The sequence below is a fragment of the Calonectris borealis genome, chromosome 6 (genome assembly GCF_964195595.1).
Source record: "Calonectris borealis chromosome 6, bCalBor7.hap1.2, whole genome shotgun sequence".
Lineage (NCBI taxonomy): Eukaryota > Metazoa > Chordata > Aves > Procellariiformes > Procellariidae > Calonectris > Calonectris borealis.
Genome location: NC_134317.1, coordinates 17098324 through 17114176, shown reverse-complemented (window position 1 = coordinate 17114176; position 15853 = coordinate 17098324). Strand labels below are relative to the sequence as shown.

At 42.8% G+C, this 15853-nt stretch overlaps 1 protein-coding gene across 4 annotated transcripts in view; it reads right to left on the bottom strand.

Annotated features, from left to right (window-relative positions):
- Positions 1–1698: 1698 nt before the first annotated feature.
- SMARCAL1 (SNF2 related chromatin remodeling annealing helicase 1) overlaps positions 1699–15853 on the bottom strand; it is a 39215-nt gene continuing 25060 nt past the window's right edge. For all 4 annotated transcript variants that reach the window (XM_075152939.1, XM_075152940.1, XM_075152942.1 and 1 more), the window contains 7 exons: positions 10134–10352; positions 9265–9335; positions 6960–7062; positions 5566–5748; positions 4961–5061; positions 2410–2506; positions 1699–2024 (listed from right to left, as the gene is read on the bottom strand). In XM_075152939.1, the coding sequence (XP_075009040.1) occupies positions 1818–2024; positions 2410–2506; positions 4961–5061; positions 5566–5748; positions 6960–7062; positions 9265–9335; positions 10134–10352 (981 nt within the window). In that variant the 3' untranslated portion in view covers positions 1699–1817. The remainder of the gene's footprint in view (positions 2025–2409; positions 2507–4960; positions 5062–5565; positions 5749–6959; positions 7063–9264; positions 9336–10133; positions 10353–15853) is intronic.

Sequence of the window (15853 nt, the reverse complement as noted above, 5' to 3'; positions counted from 1 at the left end):
CAGTGTTTGGTATCTGCACAGAGCTGCGCAGTATGTTAGCTCCTGGCCTCCAGAAGCTAAACGTCAGCCTTGAGTTTTCTTTTCCCCCACCCTTCTCTACAGATTATGGCTGTAAAACAGCTAACTGGTACCTCTGTGAAATTATATCTTCTCCTATACTCCCTGGTCACACTTCCTTAACACTACCCCATTTCCAAGTACCTTCTAGTACTAAGACCAGAAACATGAAAGACATTCATTTGGGATCACGCTACACCACACTGGCAATAATACATAAAAATATGAAAACCAGCCAGAGATGCCTGAAAAGATCGGTTGTGGTAAACAGACCCATTTGCTTTTACATCAAGCCCACATCAAAAGTGGCCTCGAGAGTTTTTGCAGAGGCATCACCACCATGAAATGGAATCAGGCCATGCCTAAGGCACAGCAAATGCATCACAAGCTCCTGAAAGGAAACAAAGAGCAGTTTTGCTCAGGCGGCACGGAGGCTGGGAGTTCAGGTCTCCCAGTTCACAGGGCTGAGAGGATGATAAGAGACTCTCACAAATTGAAAACAGGCATTTTAATCACTGCATCAAGCAACAGTGCTGCTTTTGGCATTCTCAGTGTAACCTGCACAGAGTTGTAAGGGGAGCAAATAACAGGTCCTAGGGTACCAGCCTAAACGTGTTATGGAAGTAGTTGTTGATTCATCTATAAGCAAAGTATTATGGGAGTTTCCCTTTTGAAAGTTGATGCATTTTAGAAAGTGCAAAAGGAAGTGTCCCCAAAAAGACCTATCTTTCAGCCATTGTAAATATTTTAAAAAAACGCTAATATTTCCACTGCATCATGTATTTCTCAAGCTTAAGGTCCAAATGGGAGATTAAATTCTAAAATAGAAAAAGTACCAAAAGCTTGGGAACCACAACTTAAAACAACTTTTTATTTAAACAGCTCAGTCCAGAATCAGTTTCTTACAAAAAGAGAATAAAAGTCCACACATGTCCCCCTCTCCTCACTCATCTCAAGTCTTGAAGAAAATACACACACCCCCTTCCTGAGCAGCCAGACTTAATCCCTGGCAGTCAGCACAAGCTTCACCTTCTGCTGAGACAAGAAGCGTGTGCCATGGAGCAAGTCCTAAGATTTAGTAGATGAGGCCAGAGATCAGTGCTCAGGCAGTCACATGCCTAACAGGCAATACACATCTCTTTGCAGACAGTTACACTACTTAGTTTCAAGGTACTGACTGCTCTGCACAGACAACAATCTGGGGCTGTCCCTCTTCTCCCCCACCTCCACAAAACATCAAGACCTGTCTGGATCTTTTCTCCTCACTGCCAAACTGAATACCAGAAAGCCAGTTTGTGAGTGACCCAAGTAAGGGCCAAATTTTGCCAGTGAACTGACTCCTATAAATACAAACTAAAATTCTTGGAGATGGAAGACTGATTGTTAAAAGCACTCCGCAGCTGCTGAGAAGTTAGTTTTCACAACAGTTCTGCCTTGTGGACAGACAACCATTATCTGCTTTTTTAAACAAAAAACTGTGGAAGCTGATGTGCTGAAACAAAGCAGCATGCTACTTGCCCATGGCCACTCAGTCATCAGCCAAACCAGGACTGCAAAACCTGCAGGCTGCCAGGTGTGCGCTGCTCATCTGTCACGCTGTCCCATTGCCTTCTCATCCTTTGAGATGAAACACACTAGAGATACAGAAAACTTAGTCTTTTATTTTTGAAAACTCAAAAAATAATACTTGATTGCTTTTGTTTTCTCTTTTTTAATTAAAAAAAAAAATCTCTTAGCCACCTTCTCTTTTGCTGTCACCATTACACTTTTAAAATCTCCTCAACACGCCGCTTTTTGGGGGGACTCACTGAACATGTCTCTCCTCCTGTATCTTGCAAGGCACTGCCAGAGTCAAACTCACAGCATGCATCAGCTGCCTCCAAAAGCAAAACTTCATCAGTGACATCTTTGCTTTCAGAGAAGGTCCTCTGGAAAAGGTCGTAGATGGTCTTCTGCTTTGGATCTGGCTGAGAAATTAGAACAGACAGAATCTGCATACACACTGCCATATAAAAGCGAGCAACAGAGGGCACTCCCCCTGAGACAGTGCACGTGTGTATATCTTATATGATATATATAACATACATACATATATATACACATATATCTCAGAGACATATATAAGCTATGGAGACTATCATGTCTCCCTGCATGCAGCAGGTTTGGGAATTCTCTGTGGAGAGTCCAAGTCAAGGCTTGGATCCTGGGAGCAGTTGGAGAATCTGGTGTGTGGCATTAAAGGCAGAACAGGTGTAAGGTCAGCCTGCCAATCACCTGCCAATCTACATGTACACAAGCCAAAGCCCATTCAGCCTCTCCCAGGAACCATCAATATTCTTTCAGGTCAATTACCTTAGGGCAGTAATTAGTGGATTCAGCTGTTTTGGAGAAATTAGTTTCTGAAAGACCAGCTTCCCCCAGCACTTTGATTTTCTCTTGAATCATTGGCCTAGGAGAGATAAATAGATATGACTGAAAGGAAGAAAATATCATGCAAGGACACTGTGTCATTTACTACGTGTAGATGAAAAAAAGATACAACAGGGGTGTAAAGATGGCTTTTCTACCAAAGCTTCTTAGTTCCTTAACCTGTCCTGCTCGTGTTTATGACGACTGTGTGCTGTCTTGGGATATCAATCAATCCAATTTAAATAAGTATCAATCCAATTTAAGTAAGTAACAAGAAGAAGATTTCAGGCTATAAATATTTGAAGAATACACATATCCAATAGGGAAACTAGTTGACTGAGCAACACCAATAGTATGACGTCAGAACAAGAAGATGCAGCTAAAGGGCGTCCCAATAGCCCGTGTGTTCAGTCTCCAAGGCAAGCAATGGTAGTGCCCACCAACAGACACACTGGCATTTCTCGGGTATCTCCCAATGTACTGCAGGTGGAAAAATTCATCACTAGCCCAAGAGGCTGAGAGGTCCCAACCACACCTGCAGACCAGACGCTTTGAAAGAAGCAAAGGCCACAGCACAATTAATGCATTTGCCAAATAGCCTTGTCTTCTTGTTCTTTTTCTCGCCTTTAAAAAGGATAGCACTGTCCTTCTTTGAAGAGCCATATTTCCTTCCCATTAAGCATTAATGACTGCATGGACAGCATTTCACAAATAAGGGCAGAATTACTGTCATTAAGTTTCCATGAAACGTGGGCGATGCATCAGTTTCCAGATCCCTGCATTGTAGGGTTATAATTATTTGCCATCATGATATTCTAGGAACTGCACAAGTTCACTTAGTTCATTCATTCCTTTAAACAAGGTAATAAAGATGTCATTTTGGACTTTAAATGAACCAGCTGGTGGATAATTTCTTTTCATCATTTGCAGGTCACTTCCCTTGCAGCACTAAGGATTCCTCAGATCCTCCCTTTCCCCAGAATGTCAGATTCCCCAGCCCTAAGGACCAGTGTCCACTGATAGCTCTCACTGCAGCCAAAAATGCTCAGACCACAACTCTCTAGAGATGGGTCAGTAGAATTTCTTTAATCCATCTGAAGGGCTCACAGAAGAGCAAGAGGAAAGCAACAGTGCAGTCGTCCTCCACAGCTCCCTGTCCAAGCAGTCAGCAGCCAGTTTGCTCCTCAGACCTGATCCACAATACATTGAACCATCTCCAGTGTCTGTTGACTTTGCTTGAAAGTACTCAGCACTTTACAGTACTCCAGCACACAAATCATAGAATCGTAGAATCATTAAGGTTGGAAAAGACCTCTAAGATCATCGTGTCCAACCGTCAACCCAACACCACCATGCCCACTAAACCATGTCCCTAAGGGCCTCATCTACACGTCTTTGAAATACTTCCAGGGATGGTGACTCCACCACTTCCCTGGGCAGCCTGTTCCAAGGCCTGACCACTCTTTCAGGAAAGAAATTTCTCCTAATATCCAGCCTAAACCTCCCTTGGCGCAACTTGAGGCCATTTCCTCTCGTCCTATTGCTAGTTACTTGGCAGAAGAGACCAGCACCCACCTCGCTACAACCTCCTTTCAGGTAGTTGTAGAGCGCGATGAGGTCTCCCCTAAGCCTCCTCTTCTCCAGACTAAACAACCCCAGTTCCCTCAGCCGCTCCTCATAAGACTTGTGCTCCAGGCCCTTCACCAGCTTCGTTGCCCTCCTCTGGACACGCTCCAGCACCTCCATGTCCCTCTTGTAGTGAGGGGCCCAAAACTGAACACAGTATTCGAGGTGCTGCCTCACCAGTGCCGAGGACAGGGGCACGATCACCTCCCTGCTCCTGCTGGCCACACTATTTCTGATACAGGCCAGGATGCCATTGGCCTTCTTGGCCACCTGGGCACACTGCCGGCTCATGTTCAGCCGGCTGTCAACCTGCACCCCCAGGTCCTTTTCCTCTGGGCAGCTTTCCAGCCACTCTTCCCCAAGCCTGTAGCATTGCCTGGGGTTGTTGTGGCCGAAGTGCAGGACCTGGCACTTGGCCTTGTTGAACCTTACACAGTTGGCCTCGGCCCATCGATCCAGCCTGTCCAGGTCCCTCTGCAGAGCCTTCCTACCCCCCAGCAGATCAACACTCCCGGCCAACTTGGTGTCATCTGCAAACTTACTGAGGGAGAATGCTGTAGGCTGTATCTAATACAATTCCTCCTCCTTATACAGAGGCTGTATAGATGCATCAGCTCTCCCAGAATTTCTCTCAACAGCCTCTTCTTTGTCAGATAACTACTTTTATTCCTTCTGCTTGTCATCCACTTAGTTGTGTCCACTGTGGCCAGGCCATTTCACCAGCTCACAGCAGCCCTGATTTGCAGTTACTGCTCCTCCCCTCACAGGCTGTGGAAATCGGCACTAACATTAAGCACCTTACATCACATATGTGACAAACAGTGAAAACAGGTGGCAGGAAAACCAAAGTGTCTTTCTCACTTCCTACCATAAGTAGTCATCTGCTGTGCCTTCAGCCACCAGGTAGTGAACATTAACAGAGCTGGTCTGTCCAATTCGATGTGCCCGATCTTCTGCTTGGATCAAAACCTTTATGTAAAAACATGACAAAGAAAATAAAGTGAAAGCAGCAACATTTAAGAAATAGCATAAGCACCAGAGAACAGGGAGATCTCCTTTTTTGTGCTTAGTGACTATTTCTCATCTGGATCCTGTTAACACCTGCATTCTCAAACACAGACTAAGCCCAGAAGTAATCTGGTGCACTGCGTTCCCAAAAGGCACTGAGCATTTCTCAAAAGTAGAGGGTCAGCACTGATGATGGACCCTTTCAGGTCTTGGCTGGACAAGTTTTTGAGAGCTCTGTCAAGTTAAGGAACAGGAGCATGTTACCCTTTCATGCCATCTTCTCCAGCCAGCAAGCTGTGTAACCAGCCTCACTGGTTCAAGCCCAGGCTACCAGACAAGTAGCCATCAGAGAAAGAAAGAGAAAAAACCCTAGAGAAAGTCCCCTGCCCATTACATCTCCTCCCAAGCGCCAATGTTTCTGCTCTCCAGGGAGCATCCAACCCCTGTCCCCTCCAGCACGCATACCCCTGGATTCCAGAAGAGCTCTGCAAACACCACCAGGTCTGCAGCAGACAATGTCAGGCCCATGTTTGCAGCAGTGAGGGACAGGACGGCCACAACCTGCTTCTCTGAGGACTGGAACTTCTGACACAGAGACTGCCGCTCAGCTGAAGGTGTGGAGCCGTCAATGCGAATGTATTCAACATGCTGCGAAAAGGCAGAAGATACTTTTTAGAGGCCTTGTGTCCCCTTTCCCATATCCTCCTTCCATGTTTTAGTGGATTTTGTTTCCCTTCCCCATGGCAGAACCAGGAAAGTAAAGAGGCAACAGTTGCATTTTTAAGACCTTTCCTCATCTTTAATGCAGAGGCACTGTAGCTCAGCATACAATGTACCTCCCCTCTGTTCACAATGCATGACTTGCTCCTACGTCCATTGCTCTCCCACCAGTCCTGAGCAACAGGAAGAACAGCAACAAGCTGGCAACTCAGGTACAGTGGAAAGGCAACTCGCTTAATATGAAGCTGAACGCTGTCTGTGTGCTGATGTTACACCTGCTACAACCTCCCCAAGCCTTCCTCTGTTTGCAATGGGAGTTTGCAAAAACTCGCTTAGTATGAAGCTGAACGCTGTCTGTGTGCTGATGTTACACCTGCTACAACCTCCCCAAGCCTTCCTCTGTTTGCAATGGGAGGAGATGGGACCCTACACATCTCAGTTGCCCTGTGGTAGGCTCAGGAGAGGCATGACAAACTTGGGTAATGCAGGGCCATAACTCTTCAGCGTCCAACCTCCTTGCTCTACTGGAGGATACCACCACAGAGGCAGCAAAGTCACCACTGCCACTGTGGTTTATAGTTTGCAATATTAACTTAAACCATCCTTCACACTGCCCCAGCATGAACCAGAACTCTTTCAGGGCATCCATGGAAGTCTCTCACGAATAATTAGCCAAACACTTTTGAAGTCAGAGAGACGACTGGCAGGTCTATCAAGTCTCCCTACAGTATCCCAGTTCAAAAACATAAGAGCTCCACAGAGATAAAGGAAGGCAGCCATAGCTGGACTTGGGTTGTTACATTCTCTGTCCCTGAGGAAAGCCTGGAGGACAAAGCAGAGATGGCCACACAGGGTAACACTCTTCCAAGAACTCACAAGGCTCCAGGGCAGACGATGGAGATCAAAGAACATTAAATACAACAAAAGCCATTCAGCTAATACAAAGTGCATCCTGTGAGGCATTCACCCCAACAGCTCAGCTCCCTCGGTGAAGGGCACATTCAGAAGCACTGCAAGTAGAAATTATCTCTGCCACCAACTTTCATAAAGTATCTGACTGGCCATAACTCTGGGGAGCTCTTAAACAGCTTTGAAGCTCGAACAGTGATAAAGTTAAGACGACTCAGTCAATTACTTACTTTCTTCTCCAGCTCTGCAACTATTGCATCCAGCACTATCTTGTGATGAGCAAACACCAGGAATTTATCATTCCCACTTTCCAGTAGCTCCAGGATGTATTCTCTACATAGAAGAGGAAAAAAAAACAAAACTCTATAAATTATGTGCTAAGAAAATACAGGCTTTGCTCACAACAAATTTTAAAGATACAGCTCATCTATACACAGAAACTAGGAAATAGGCTAGCATAAAAAAGTTGCAGTAAAATGCATATAGCAAGTCAAGCCTCCTACAGATTAAAAAAGACATTGCAGGAAAATCCACTCATTTTTCTTCACCACAGCGGGACAGCTGCCTACATTTATACTTGTGTATCAATCAATTTATTGTATCCTACTTGAAACATGATATCCCAGACCAATCAACTGGAGGCCATCTATACTTATTTGACAATCTCGTTCACCCTTCGTATTTCTAACTTTTGCACAATCACAATACACTGAACTAATCTGTATACAATTATCCTTTCTATGTATACTCAGGATTGTTTTTATTTTAGAAGAAAAGGTCTCTAAAGGCATGCATCAAAGTATCCTAAAAGTAGCTTTTCTTGCAAGGGTTCACGCTGCCAATTTACTACAGCCTAACAATCTAAATACATCAGCTATCTCTAGGAATTATCCATATGCACATAGGCTAATGACCAATGAAAGGTAACAAGACTCCTTTTAAATGCAGTTAAACAGTGTTAATTAAATGAAAACATCTGGCTTTTGCCATGGACTAATAGCTGAACTACAGAACCCATTTCTGTGTAGTAACTTGTGATACAATCAGGTCAATTGGAGCCTGAAAAACACCTAAAAGCCTAAAATTTGTAACTAAGTATAGCAACAGCTATCAGAATAGATGATACAAATGTCATCTTTTCTTTGGAATAACAAAGTTGTTGCACAGATCAGGAATACCAAGTTCTTTGCTAAATACAACACAGCTTAGGTCAGCAGCAACTGTCAGAAAATACCAAGCGGGATTTCCAGTGCTACATTAAGATGTATCAGTGCTTTGCAGACAGCTCCCAGGGTTCTGTGATGTTCAGATCCCACTTTTGTGACAATATCATTTAACAAAGAAATCTGGGAGAGAAGTGGGATTGCTGGATTTTAAAGCAAAACAAATATCGAAGTGAACATTCAGTGTAGCAAGCAGATGCATATTGCATTTAACAAGTGGCTAGTCATTTCAATGGAAGCAATGGAAGACACTGTCATCAAGGGTAAGACATGGGAGGTGCTGATGATCATAGGACAGTACCATTAGCTAGACAGTACTGTACATTAGCAGCTTATAATAAGTGGTATTTTAAATGGTACTAAACCCCAGAAAAAAAATGGACTAGTTCCTACCACAGAGTCAAGTAAACAGCACTTGCATGGTTTTATATTCAGTTCACACTTGCAACTGAATATAAAAGGAAGAAAGTCTTCTAACTGTTCACTAACATAAAAGGAAGAAACTCTTCTGCAGAAATGAGCGCTGGGACTCTGAAGTGCAGTTCTGTGCCAAACAGGCAGATTCTGCAGCAAGGTCCGAGACTGTGAAATCACACAGTGCACATCGGCTGGTCCTTTCATTCAGAGGGCTGTGGAAAAGTAAACTGTTTTCATGTTATTAGCATACTACTTATGAAAAAGTCATGCTATATGACCTAAAGCAAGTCCTTTGCAGTCCCAGCAAAAGGCTAAGGATGAAAGGGCACGGAAAGTCACAGAAGGAAATTATTCCTAGGGAAGACAGAGTTAAAAGCACACCTATGAAAGAAAACTTTTGCAACTGAGGTCCCATGTGAGCTCTGTGGAAGAGCCAAGAACTTCAGCAGGGGCTGTGACATCCTTAGAGCATGCTACAACTAAAGCTCAGTCCATCTCATAAGCTTTTTGGCTCAGGGTTCCTCGGGCAGCAGGACTGCAGCATTTGTTTTCTCAAATTGTGTTGATACTTTTAGTTTCATTACTCCCCCCCTCCTTAAATTGAAAGGGAGTCCAGACCAGGGAACTGGATCCAAGTCCCAAACACCAAGTAATTTTAGATGGTTCAAATGACAGTTTAGATCCACATCTGGAATGAAATCAGAATACTTATTCAGCCTAGGAACTCTGAGAGAAGAAAATGTTTAATGCATTGTAATTAAAATAATTTTTTTCTAAGCTGGCTTGAGGCTATGCTTCATGTCCCTGCACTGTTATCTCTAAGGCACCATTTTCCTGTTCTCAGCGGAAAAACACATTTCACTAGGCAAGAATGAAGCGATGACGTGCAGCTTACATGACTGAATGGATTTTAGCTTCTGCCGTTCTGTTATAGAAGAGGAGAAGGGCTTCCTTCTCCTGTTGTTTCTGCAGAGAGAAAGATAAATAAATGTGAGTCTCAGAAATGCCTTTTCTCCGTCTTGCTTACAGATCTGGGATGTCTGAGGCTGCCAATAAACACTTTGGCAGGAAAAAATCAGCCTAAAAATATACAACAAAAGGGGAAGTCTCCTACTCGCCACTGGGCATGGCAGATACTCACACACTCCTATTTCTGACACCTCCCTTCCTACCTCCTACTCAACTCCTACAAGTTGGATGACAAGCATATCACAAAAACGTAGTTTTAGTTGAGAAAGCATTTCCCAACTAAAATGGCATGGAAAACCTCCTAAGTTCTTACAGAACTGTGTTAGCAACCTAGGAGCCTAGAACATGCATTTGCCATCCATACAAGAAAAACAAACAAAAAAGGCAAAAATACACCCTTCACATTTTTCTGCTGTGTTTATGACGCAGCTTCAACAAGGCTGTGTTTGTAGGGTGAATGGGATTACAAGGCAAGACAGAAGAGTAAGTATAGAGGCAGGAGGTACAAAAGACAATTAGAAAGGACTAACGAGAGAGGGAAAAAGAGAGAGGAAATGGTATTTCCCACAAAGGGACAAAGTAGACCACATAAATCAAACGGAAAAAAAGCTGAGCTGTTTTGATTGTGTTGTACATTCATTTAAAACTGTGCCTTCAACAGCCTTCCACTGCGCCTTCACATGAGGTGTGGCTCTGACCTTCCTTGGAACTTAGGGTACTGTTTTTCCACTGATGTTTTTAAATAAAGGTACCTGAAATACCAGTGGTTCATCATGAAAATAGTTTCTGACTTACACTTTTATATCCTTTGGCCATCATCTTTGCTTCAGCTGCCAAGACAGCTTTGGTCTTCGCACTAATGCCTTCAGGAGCCACCACAACCATTTTGCGTTGCTTTGCTGGAAGCTGGGAAAGCACATCTGACTTCAGACGTCGGATCATGATGGACTCTTCCAGCAAAATTTTCAGTTCAGTTAAGTTGGATGATCCAGAGTAATCCCAACCCCATGGCATCTGGGAAAGATCAAAGCAGTTATCAGCGTCAAACTTACAAGAGACTGACTCTTCTGGTCTGCAGGCAATCCAAGAGTAGAATAAACTTCCAGGGAAACTGGACAAAGCAAGAACTTAATGGTCAGTAGGAAGAGAGATTTGACAAAAATGGCAATAAGATAGAAGTGTACAAACTAATCCACCCAACACAAGAAGGTTACTGATAAACTTCCCTTCTTGCTATCTACAAGTGCTCCAGGAGGTGTAGGGAAGCGGACTACACAGAACAGTAGGGATCCCTACCACAGCACTGTGCTCTGGTATTCATTTTCACACAGCAGGATATTTCTGCTCTCCACTTGCAGCTTTGGGCAGGCAGACAGAACTCACTGCAGTTCTGTGCACAAAAATGTACCTCAGCTTTAAGCAGAGAGAGACACAAAAATCTTTTCCAACAGCATGAGGACAAATATGCTTAACCCAAATGCCTTCACAGATATATTACACTTGTCTGACATGCCTAGTAAATGCTAGGTCAAAATTGCCTGCCTTCCACTGTGACCTGTCTCTTGATCTGCTTCCTGACATACTCTCTTTCTGCCATTACCATGTTTGGCTTAGACTCAAGCAAACCATAAATAAATTGTGGCCCAAAATACATCACTCCAAGCATTCTCTCTTCAAAGCACTATCACTTCAAAGCCCCTCTGAACAAACCCTTCATTTACTCCTCCTTGAAGCACTTGCCTCTGAACCTGCCCTATCTTCCAAGATCCTGTGTGCACACAATATATATCTGTTCAATTAACCTCAGCTCATCACTTCTCCTAGTAGTAACCCACAGCCTATCATTTGTTCTCTGGGAAAGAACAACTAAGCTGACAAACAGTGGCATCAAAATTGGTACATTCCCCAAAAGAAACATCTTTAAACAACTTTCTTTTGGACAGGAGACCAATAAGGTTTTTATGCTGACTTAAAGGATAAAGAGAGACCTTTATTCTGAAGTTTCACAAATAAGTATATGAAATACAGCTACAGTTATACTGAAAACCAAGGTGTGTGGAGGAAGATCTTCCTCACAGCTCTAATTCCAAGTCTTACTGGCAGTGTCACCAAAAAAAGGCAAAAATACAGCCTCTGGTCTTGGAACAACAACGCAAAGTAACTCTCTACATATGTATACGTACACCCTCCTGAACTGCACATAACAGAGATGTGAGGAGCCTCAGCACCAACCCCTTTGATCTGCTGCTCCACTCTCATTGTGCCACATTAATTGCTAAAATAGATTTAACTTTTAAAATCTGTATTTCTTTTATTTTCCTTCCCCAAGAGAAACCTGCTGCAACACAGAACTGGAAGTAAAATACAAAAAAGCTCCAAAGTATTCACTGCACCCTCCATCCTCCTGTAGAATGCATGAGACAACATAAATCATACCAGCCATGAGGTTAGTCACATTACTGACTGTGTTAAGGGATGGTGCTTTGACAGAACAGGGATGACAGCATGCTATGAGACAGAAAGAGGAGGAATCAAACAGCTCATAGGCAATTAAGACCTCTCTGATGTCTGGAAGTGAGCATTCCTACTTTGTGTTGAGGCATAACAGGACAATCTGCAATTCTATTACTATGTTATACTGATATGAACAATTAACTGACTTCAGATTCTGGCACCTAAGTCCACCATTAAAACTCATTTGACTTAATCTACTCCTACACAATTATGGTACCATCTGATTATCTATAGCTGGTTCATTAAAGCAGGAAACAATTCAAAACCTAGACACAAAGCCAGTTTGGATTCTGTAGAGTTAAAACTTTGGCTCTGTCAACAGCACACTGGTATACAGCTAGAGGTAATAAGCCCACCTGGATCTAAGCCAAGCCCTCAAAAAGCCAACATGGGTATTACTGCTCTGCTTCCCTGAAACCAGGAGTGCAATGCAGATACATCCCTCAGGTCCATGAAAAGCCGGCTCAAGTCTAGCTGGGTTTATTAGCTTTAGGCATGCTGCATGAAAGCTGATAGTGCTGAGCCCCAGTCTTTGTGCCTCCCTTCTGCATTTCTTCAGGCTCTGTGGACCCAGCAGAGCAGATGTACAGAACCAAGAAGGACCCACCTGGTGCTGCACCCAGCCTCATAAGCCCTCTGCCCACACTGCTCAGTGCGCTGGTAGCTAAGTAGCAGGGATCCACACCGACCAGGCTGCTGAGCAAGACCTGGCTACGGGGCCTGGACACTCTCGTCAGGCTACCTCATTCTACTCATGCAGCCCATGTTTTTCCACTTTCCACTTCCATAACAAGCAAGTGATACATATGTTTTGTGTCCACATAGCACAACTCATTTCAGAAGAGTAACACCATCATAACTGAAAGAACAAGACACAAACAGAGCCAATATACTATCTACTGTCATATCAAAAAGCACATACAGCAGCATCCCTACAGTATGTTCAGATTACTATACTACTTTTATGGTGACTGTTGCTGGAACAATTTGCAAACAAGGAAACATGCTAGTTCTGAGCTGCACCTCACTAGTGATAAAAAAGATTATTATTTTTGGAATTATTAAAATATAGTTTAGTATATCCTATTGTGGAAAAGAAGAGAGAGAAAAAAAGAGGGACATTTATTTTGCCAAAATACACATCTGGCTTTGATCCATAACGTTCCAGAACAAATGCCTCCAACTGTGATTTTCTTACCAAAGTGTTACAGCAACTTACATGAGTCAGTAAACTTATTACAGTGTTTGTAGAAGCTGCCAAACTCTTACAAATTCAGAGCATGTGCTCAGATAGAAATTATTTAATATTTGCCAACATCACCCAGTTTGAAAAATGAATTCGCAGCATGTATTTTGGGAAACAGACTTGAGATATTTTGTAAATAAGCAGGTGACATTTCACTTGCTGCATTTTTAAGAGTACAGATGCTTTTAAGAGGAGGGAGGTTGAATTACAAAATGATAAACTTTTATTTTATATCTTTTCTAATCACATCTGTCAGATATTTGCAACTTTGTCATAAAATCTATGATCTTCAAACAGAAACTAGTCAGGTTTTAGTTTTAAATTGAACGGTTCAGGTTTGTCAATTTTTCTTTAATCTAATGCAATCAGATTTATTACTGATACCAAAACATTTTTAAATAGCACCTTTCATCCTGACAGATCTCCAAAAGCCTTGCAAAACCTCTCTGGTTCTGTGCAATTCCATCCCCACTCATAATGCTGCCACTTTCAGGACAGAAAGAAGAACCTATTTAAGTAATGACAGCAAAAGTACCACAACAGTTCTTCAGAGAGGATGTAACTCCTAACACAATCTCAGGTTAGAGCTGCAAAAAGGAACATGAGGGACATACTACAGTCATGAGGGAACAACCACAATCATCAAAACACCTTTTAATTTACTCATTGCTGAGTGGATCTATGGCAACCCAATATTCAGCAGTCCCATTTTTATCTCTAATACTATCCACATCTCTTCATTTCCAGCAGCCCCACTTCTTCTCTAAATAACCAAATTCTTTCTAGGTTCACTCTATCATTTCCTGACATTAACTGTAGCAAAATATCCCAGGCGAGCACTGAGAAGACCAGTAATGTTCAACTGTCTAGTAGAGGCGGGTCAAACAGAGAAACAAAATTGTACTAGAAACCCTGCAGAGGTTTTGAAGGGAAGCTGATACAGACTGTGACCTCCATGCTGAGTTTCATTGTAGGCTGAAAACTCATTTACACAGAATACACTGTTACAACCTTGATCGTCCAGAACAATTTTATTTCTTTTATCCAATTCAACATCTTACCTAAGGTCCATATGCCTCATAATTGAAGCAACAGCCAGTCATGCAGAACTTTACCCTCAAAGGGTTTATGAAACTCCAAACGTATTTAGACTCACACGTTGCAATTCAGCTTTCCTTTTTACTGCAGAAAACCAATGAGATTAAACTGCATCTCTTAATTTCCCTCTAGGAAGCATTCGGGACACTGCTCAGACAGGAATCTTTCAACAAAGATAATGAAGCTCAGCAGAAGATGTGTCCCTCTCCCTCCATATGATTCCTACTATGGATGGAGAAACAATAAGTTTATCCTCTGCCGGGAAAGCAGTGCTTTGCTAACATGAATGCTGTCATCTTCCAGAACTCAAGCTCTGTATCTGTGATTCTGCATGCTAAATGGCCTTACTTTAATCAATGACATCAGCATATGAGTACCAAAGCCAACGAATTGCTCATCTGTCTTGCACATTTGGACATACATAGAACAGCGCTGCACTAGCTATGAAAGTAAAAGCAGGCATTCAGATCTAGGAGAAAGGGGACTTGAGAACTTTATATGAACATACGGCATATGTTAGCTACCCCAAACAAAGAAAAGAAAACAAACCAAACACAAAAGCCCTACAAATAGCTATAACTATTTTTATGGCATACACTGTTGATTGTCAGTTCTTCCGTAAATATTTTTGAGTATTAAAATGGTCATTTGGTGTTTCCAACCACTCTGCTGAAAGTTATTGCCCAATCTTACAGAACATGAGGCACAAGAAGTGAAATGGATTACTTGAGAACAAAGCAGAGCAAGCAAGTTCACACGCTACAGGTCCACGCTCACACTGCCAAGCCATTCTGTGCCACATGCTAATTACTACATGCTTGTCCTGGAGGAACTGGAGGGCAAGCCAGATAGAGGGCTCTTGTCCCAAATTAGAACTCAGGGGAACTTTGGTTCCCCTTTTTGTGTCTATGCAACCAACACAGAAGATCCTAGAGCCTCCTTGTACAACAGGCAGCAGCAAGAGCTCTTCTCTTACCAGTGTGTATTCCAAAACACAGCAGCCCTAGAGATGGCAAATCCAAGCACAGCTGAGTTGCCCTAACATTGAGAGCAAGGCAGACACCTGCAATCATGGCTGCAAATGCTGGCTTCCGGCAAAGCCAAGATCCTGCAGTGGTTGGACTCAATGCCTCTGCTGAAACCACTGCTGAGCAGCTGGCAGAGATAAGAGAAGTTAATTTATTTTCAATATATGCTGAGGGCCACATCCATTTCCTGAATTAGAAGAGGGTGGAATACAAAGACAGACTATAAGTCTTCATTTTTTACTTACCTGGAGGTATAAAATCCAAAATCCCAAGTAACAGAGGCCTTACTTTGTTAAACAGTCACTAAAGCAGACTAGAAACTGTTTTTTGGGGGTTCTTTTAATCAATTAACCCAAACCTGCAGCTGCTTAAAGGCCCCATAGTTACTCTGCCCATTTAAAATACTCTGGGCACAAGTTCTTATTAGATTAGGCTAATTTTCCCAGCTATGGGCTTTTTTTTTTTTTTTTAGCTTTTTACTTCTGTGGCTTTCAGGGCAGATTTTGACAAGAAGCATTACTGCTTCCACGTCTCAGGCCCACCATTGCAGCACCTAGAGCGTCTCAGGTTGAGAGCTTTCAAAATGTTACCCTGGAATGAGACTTTCTCAAAAAAGGTGTAACATCAGA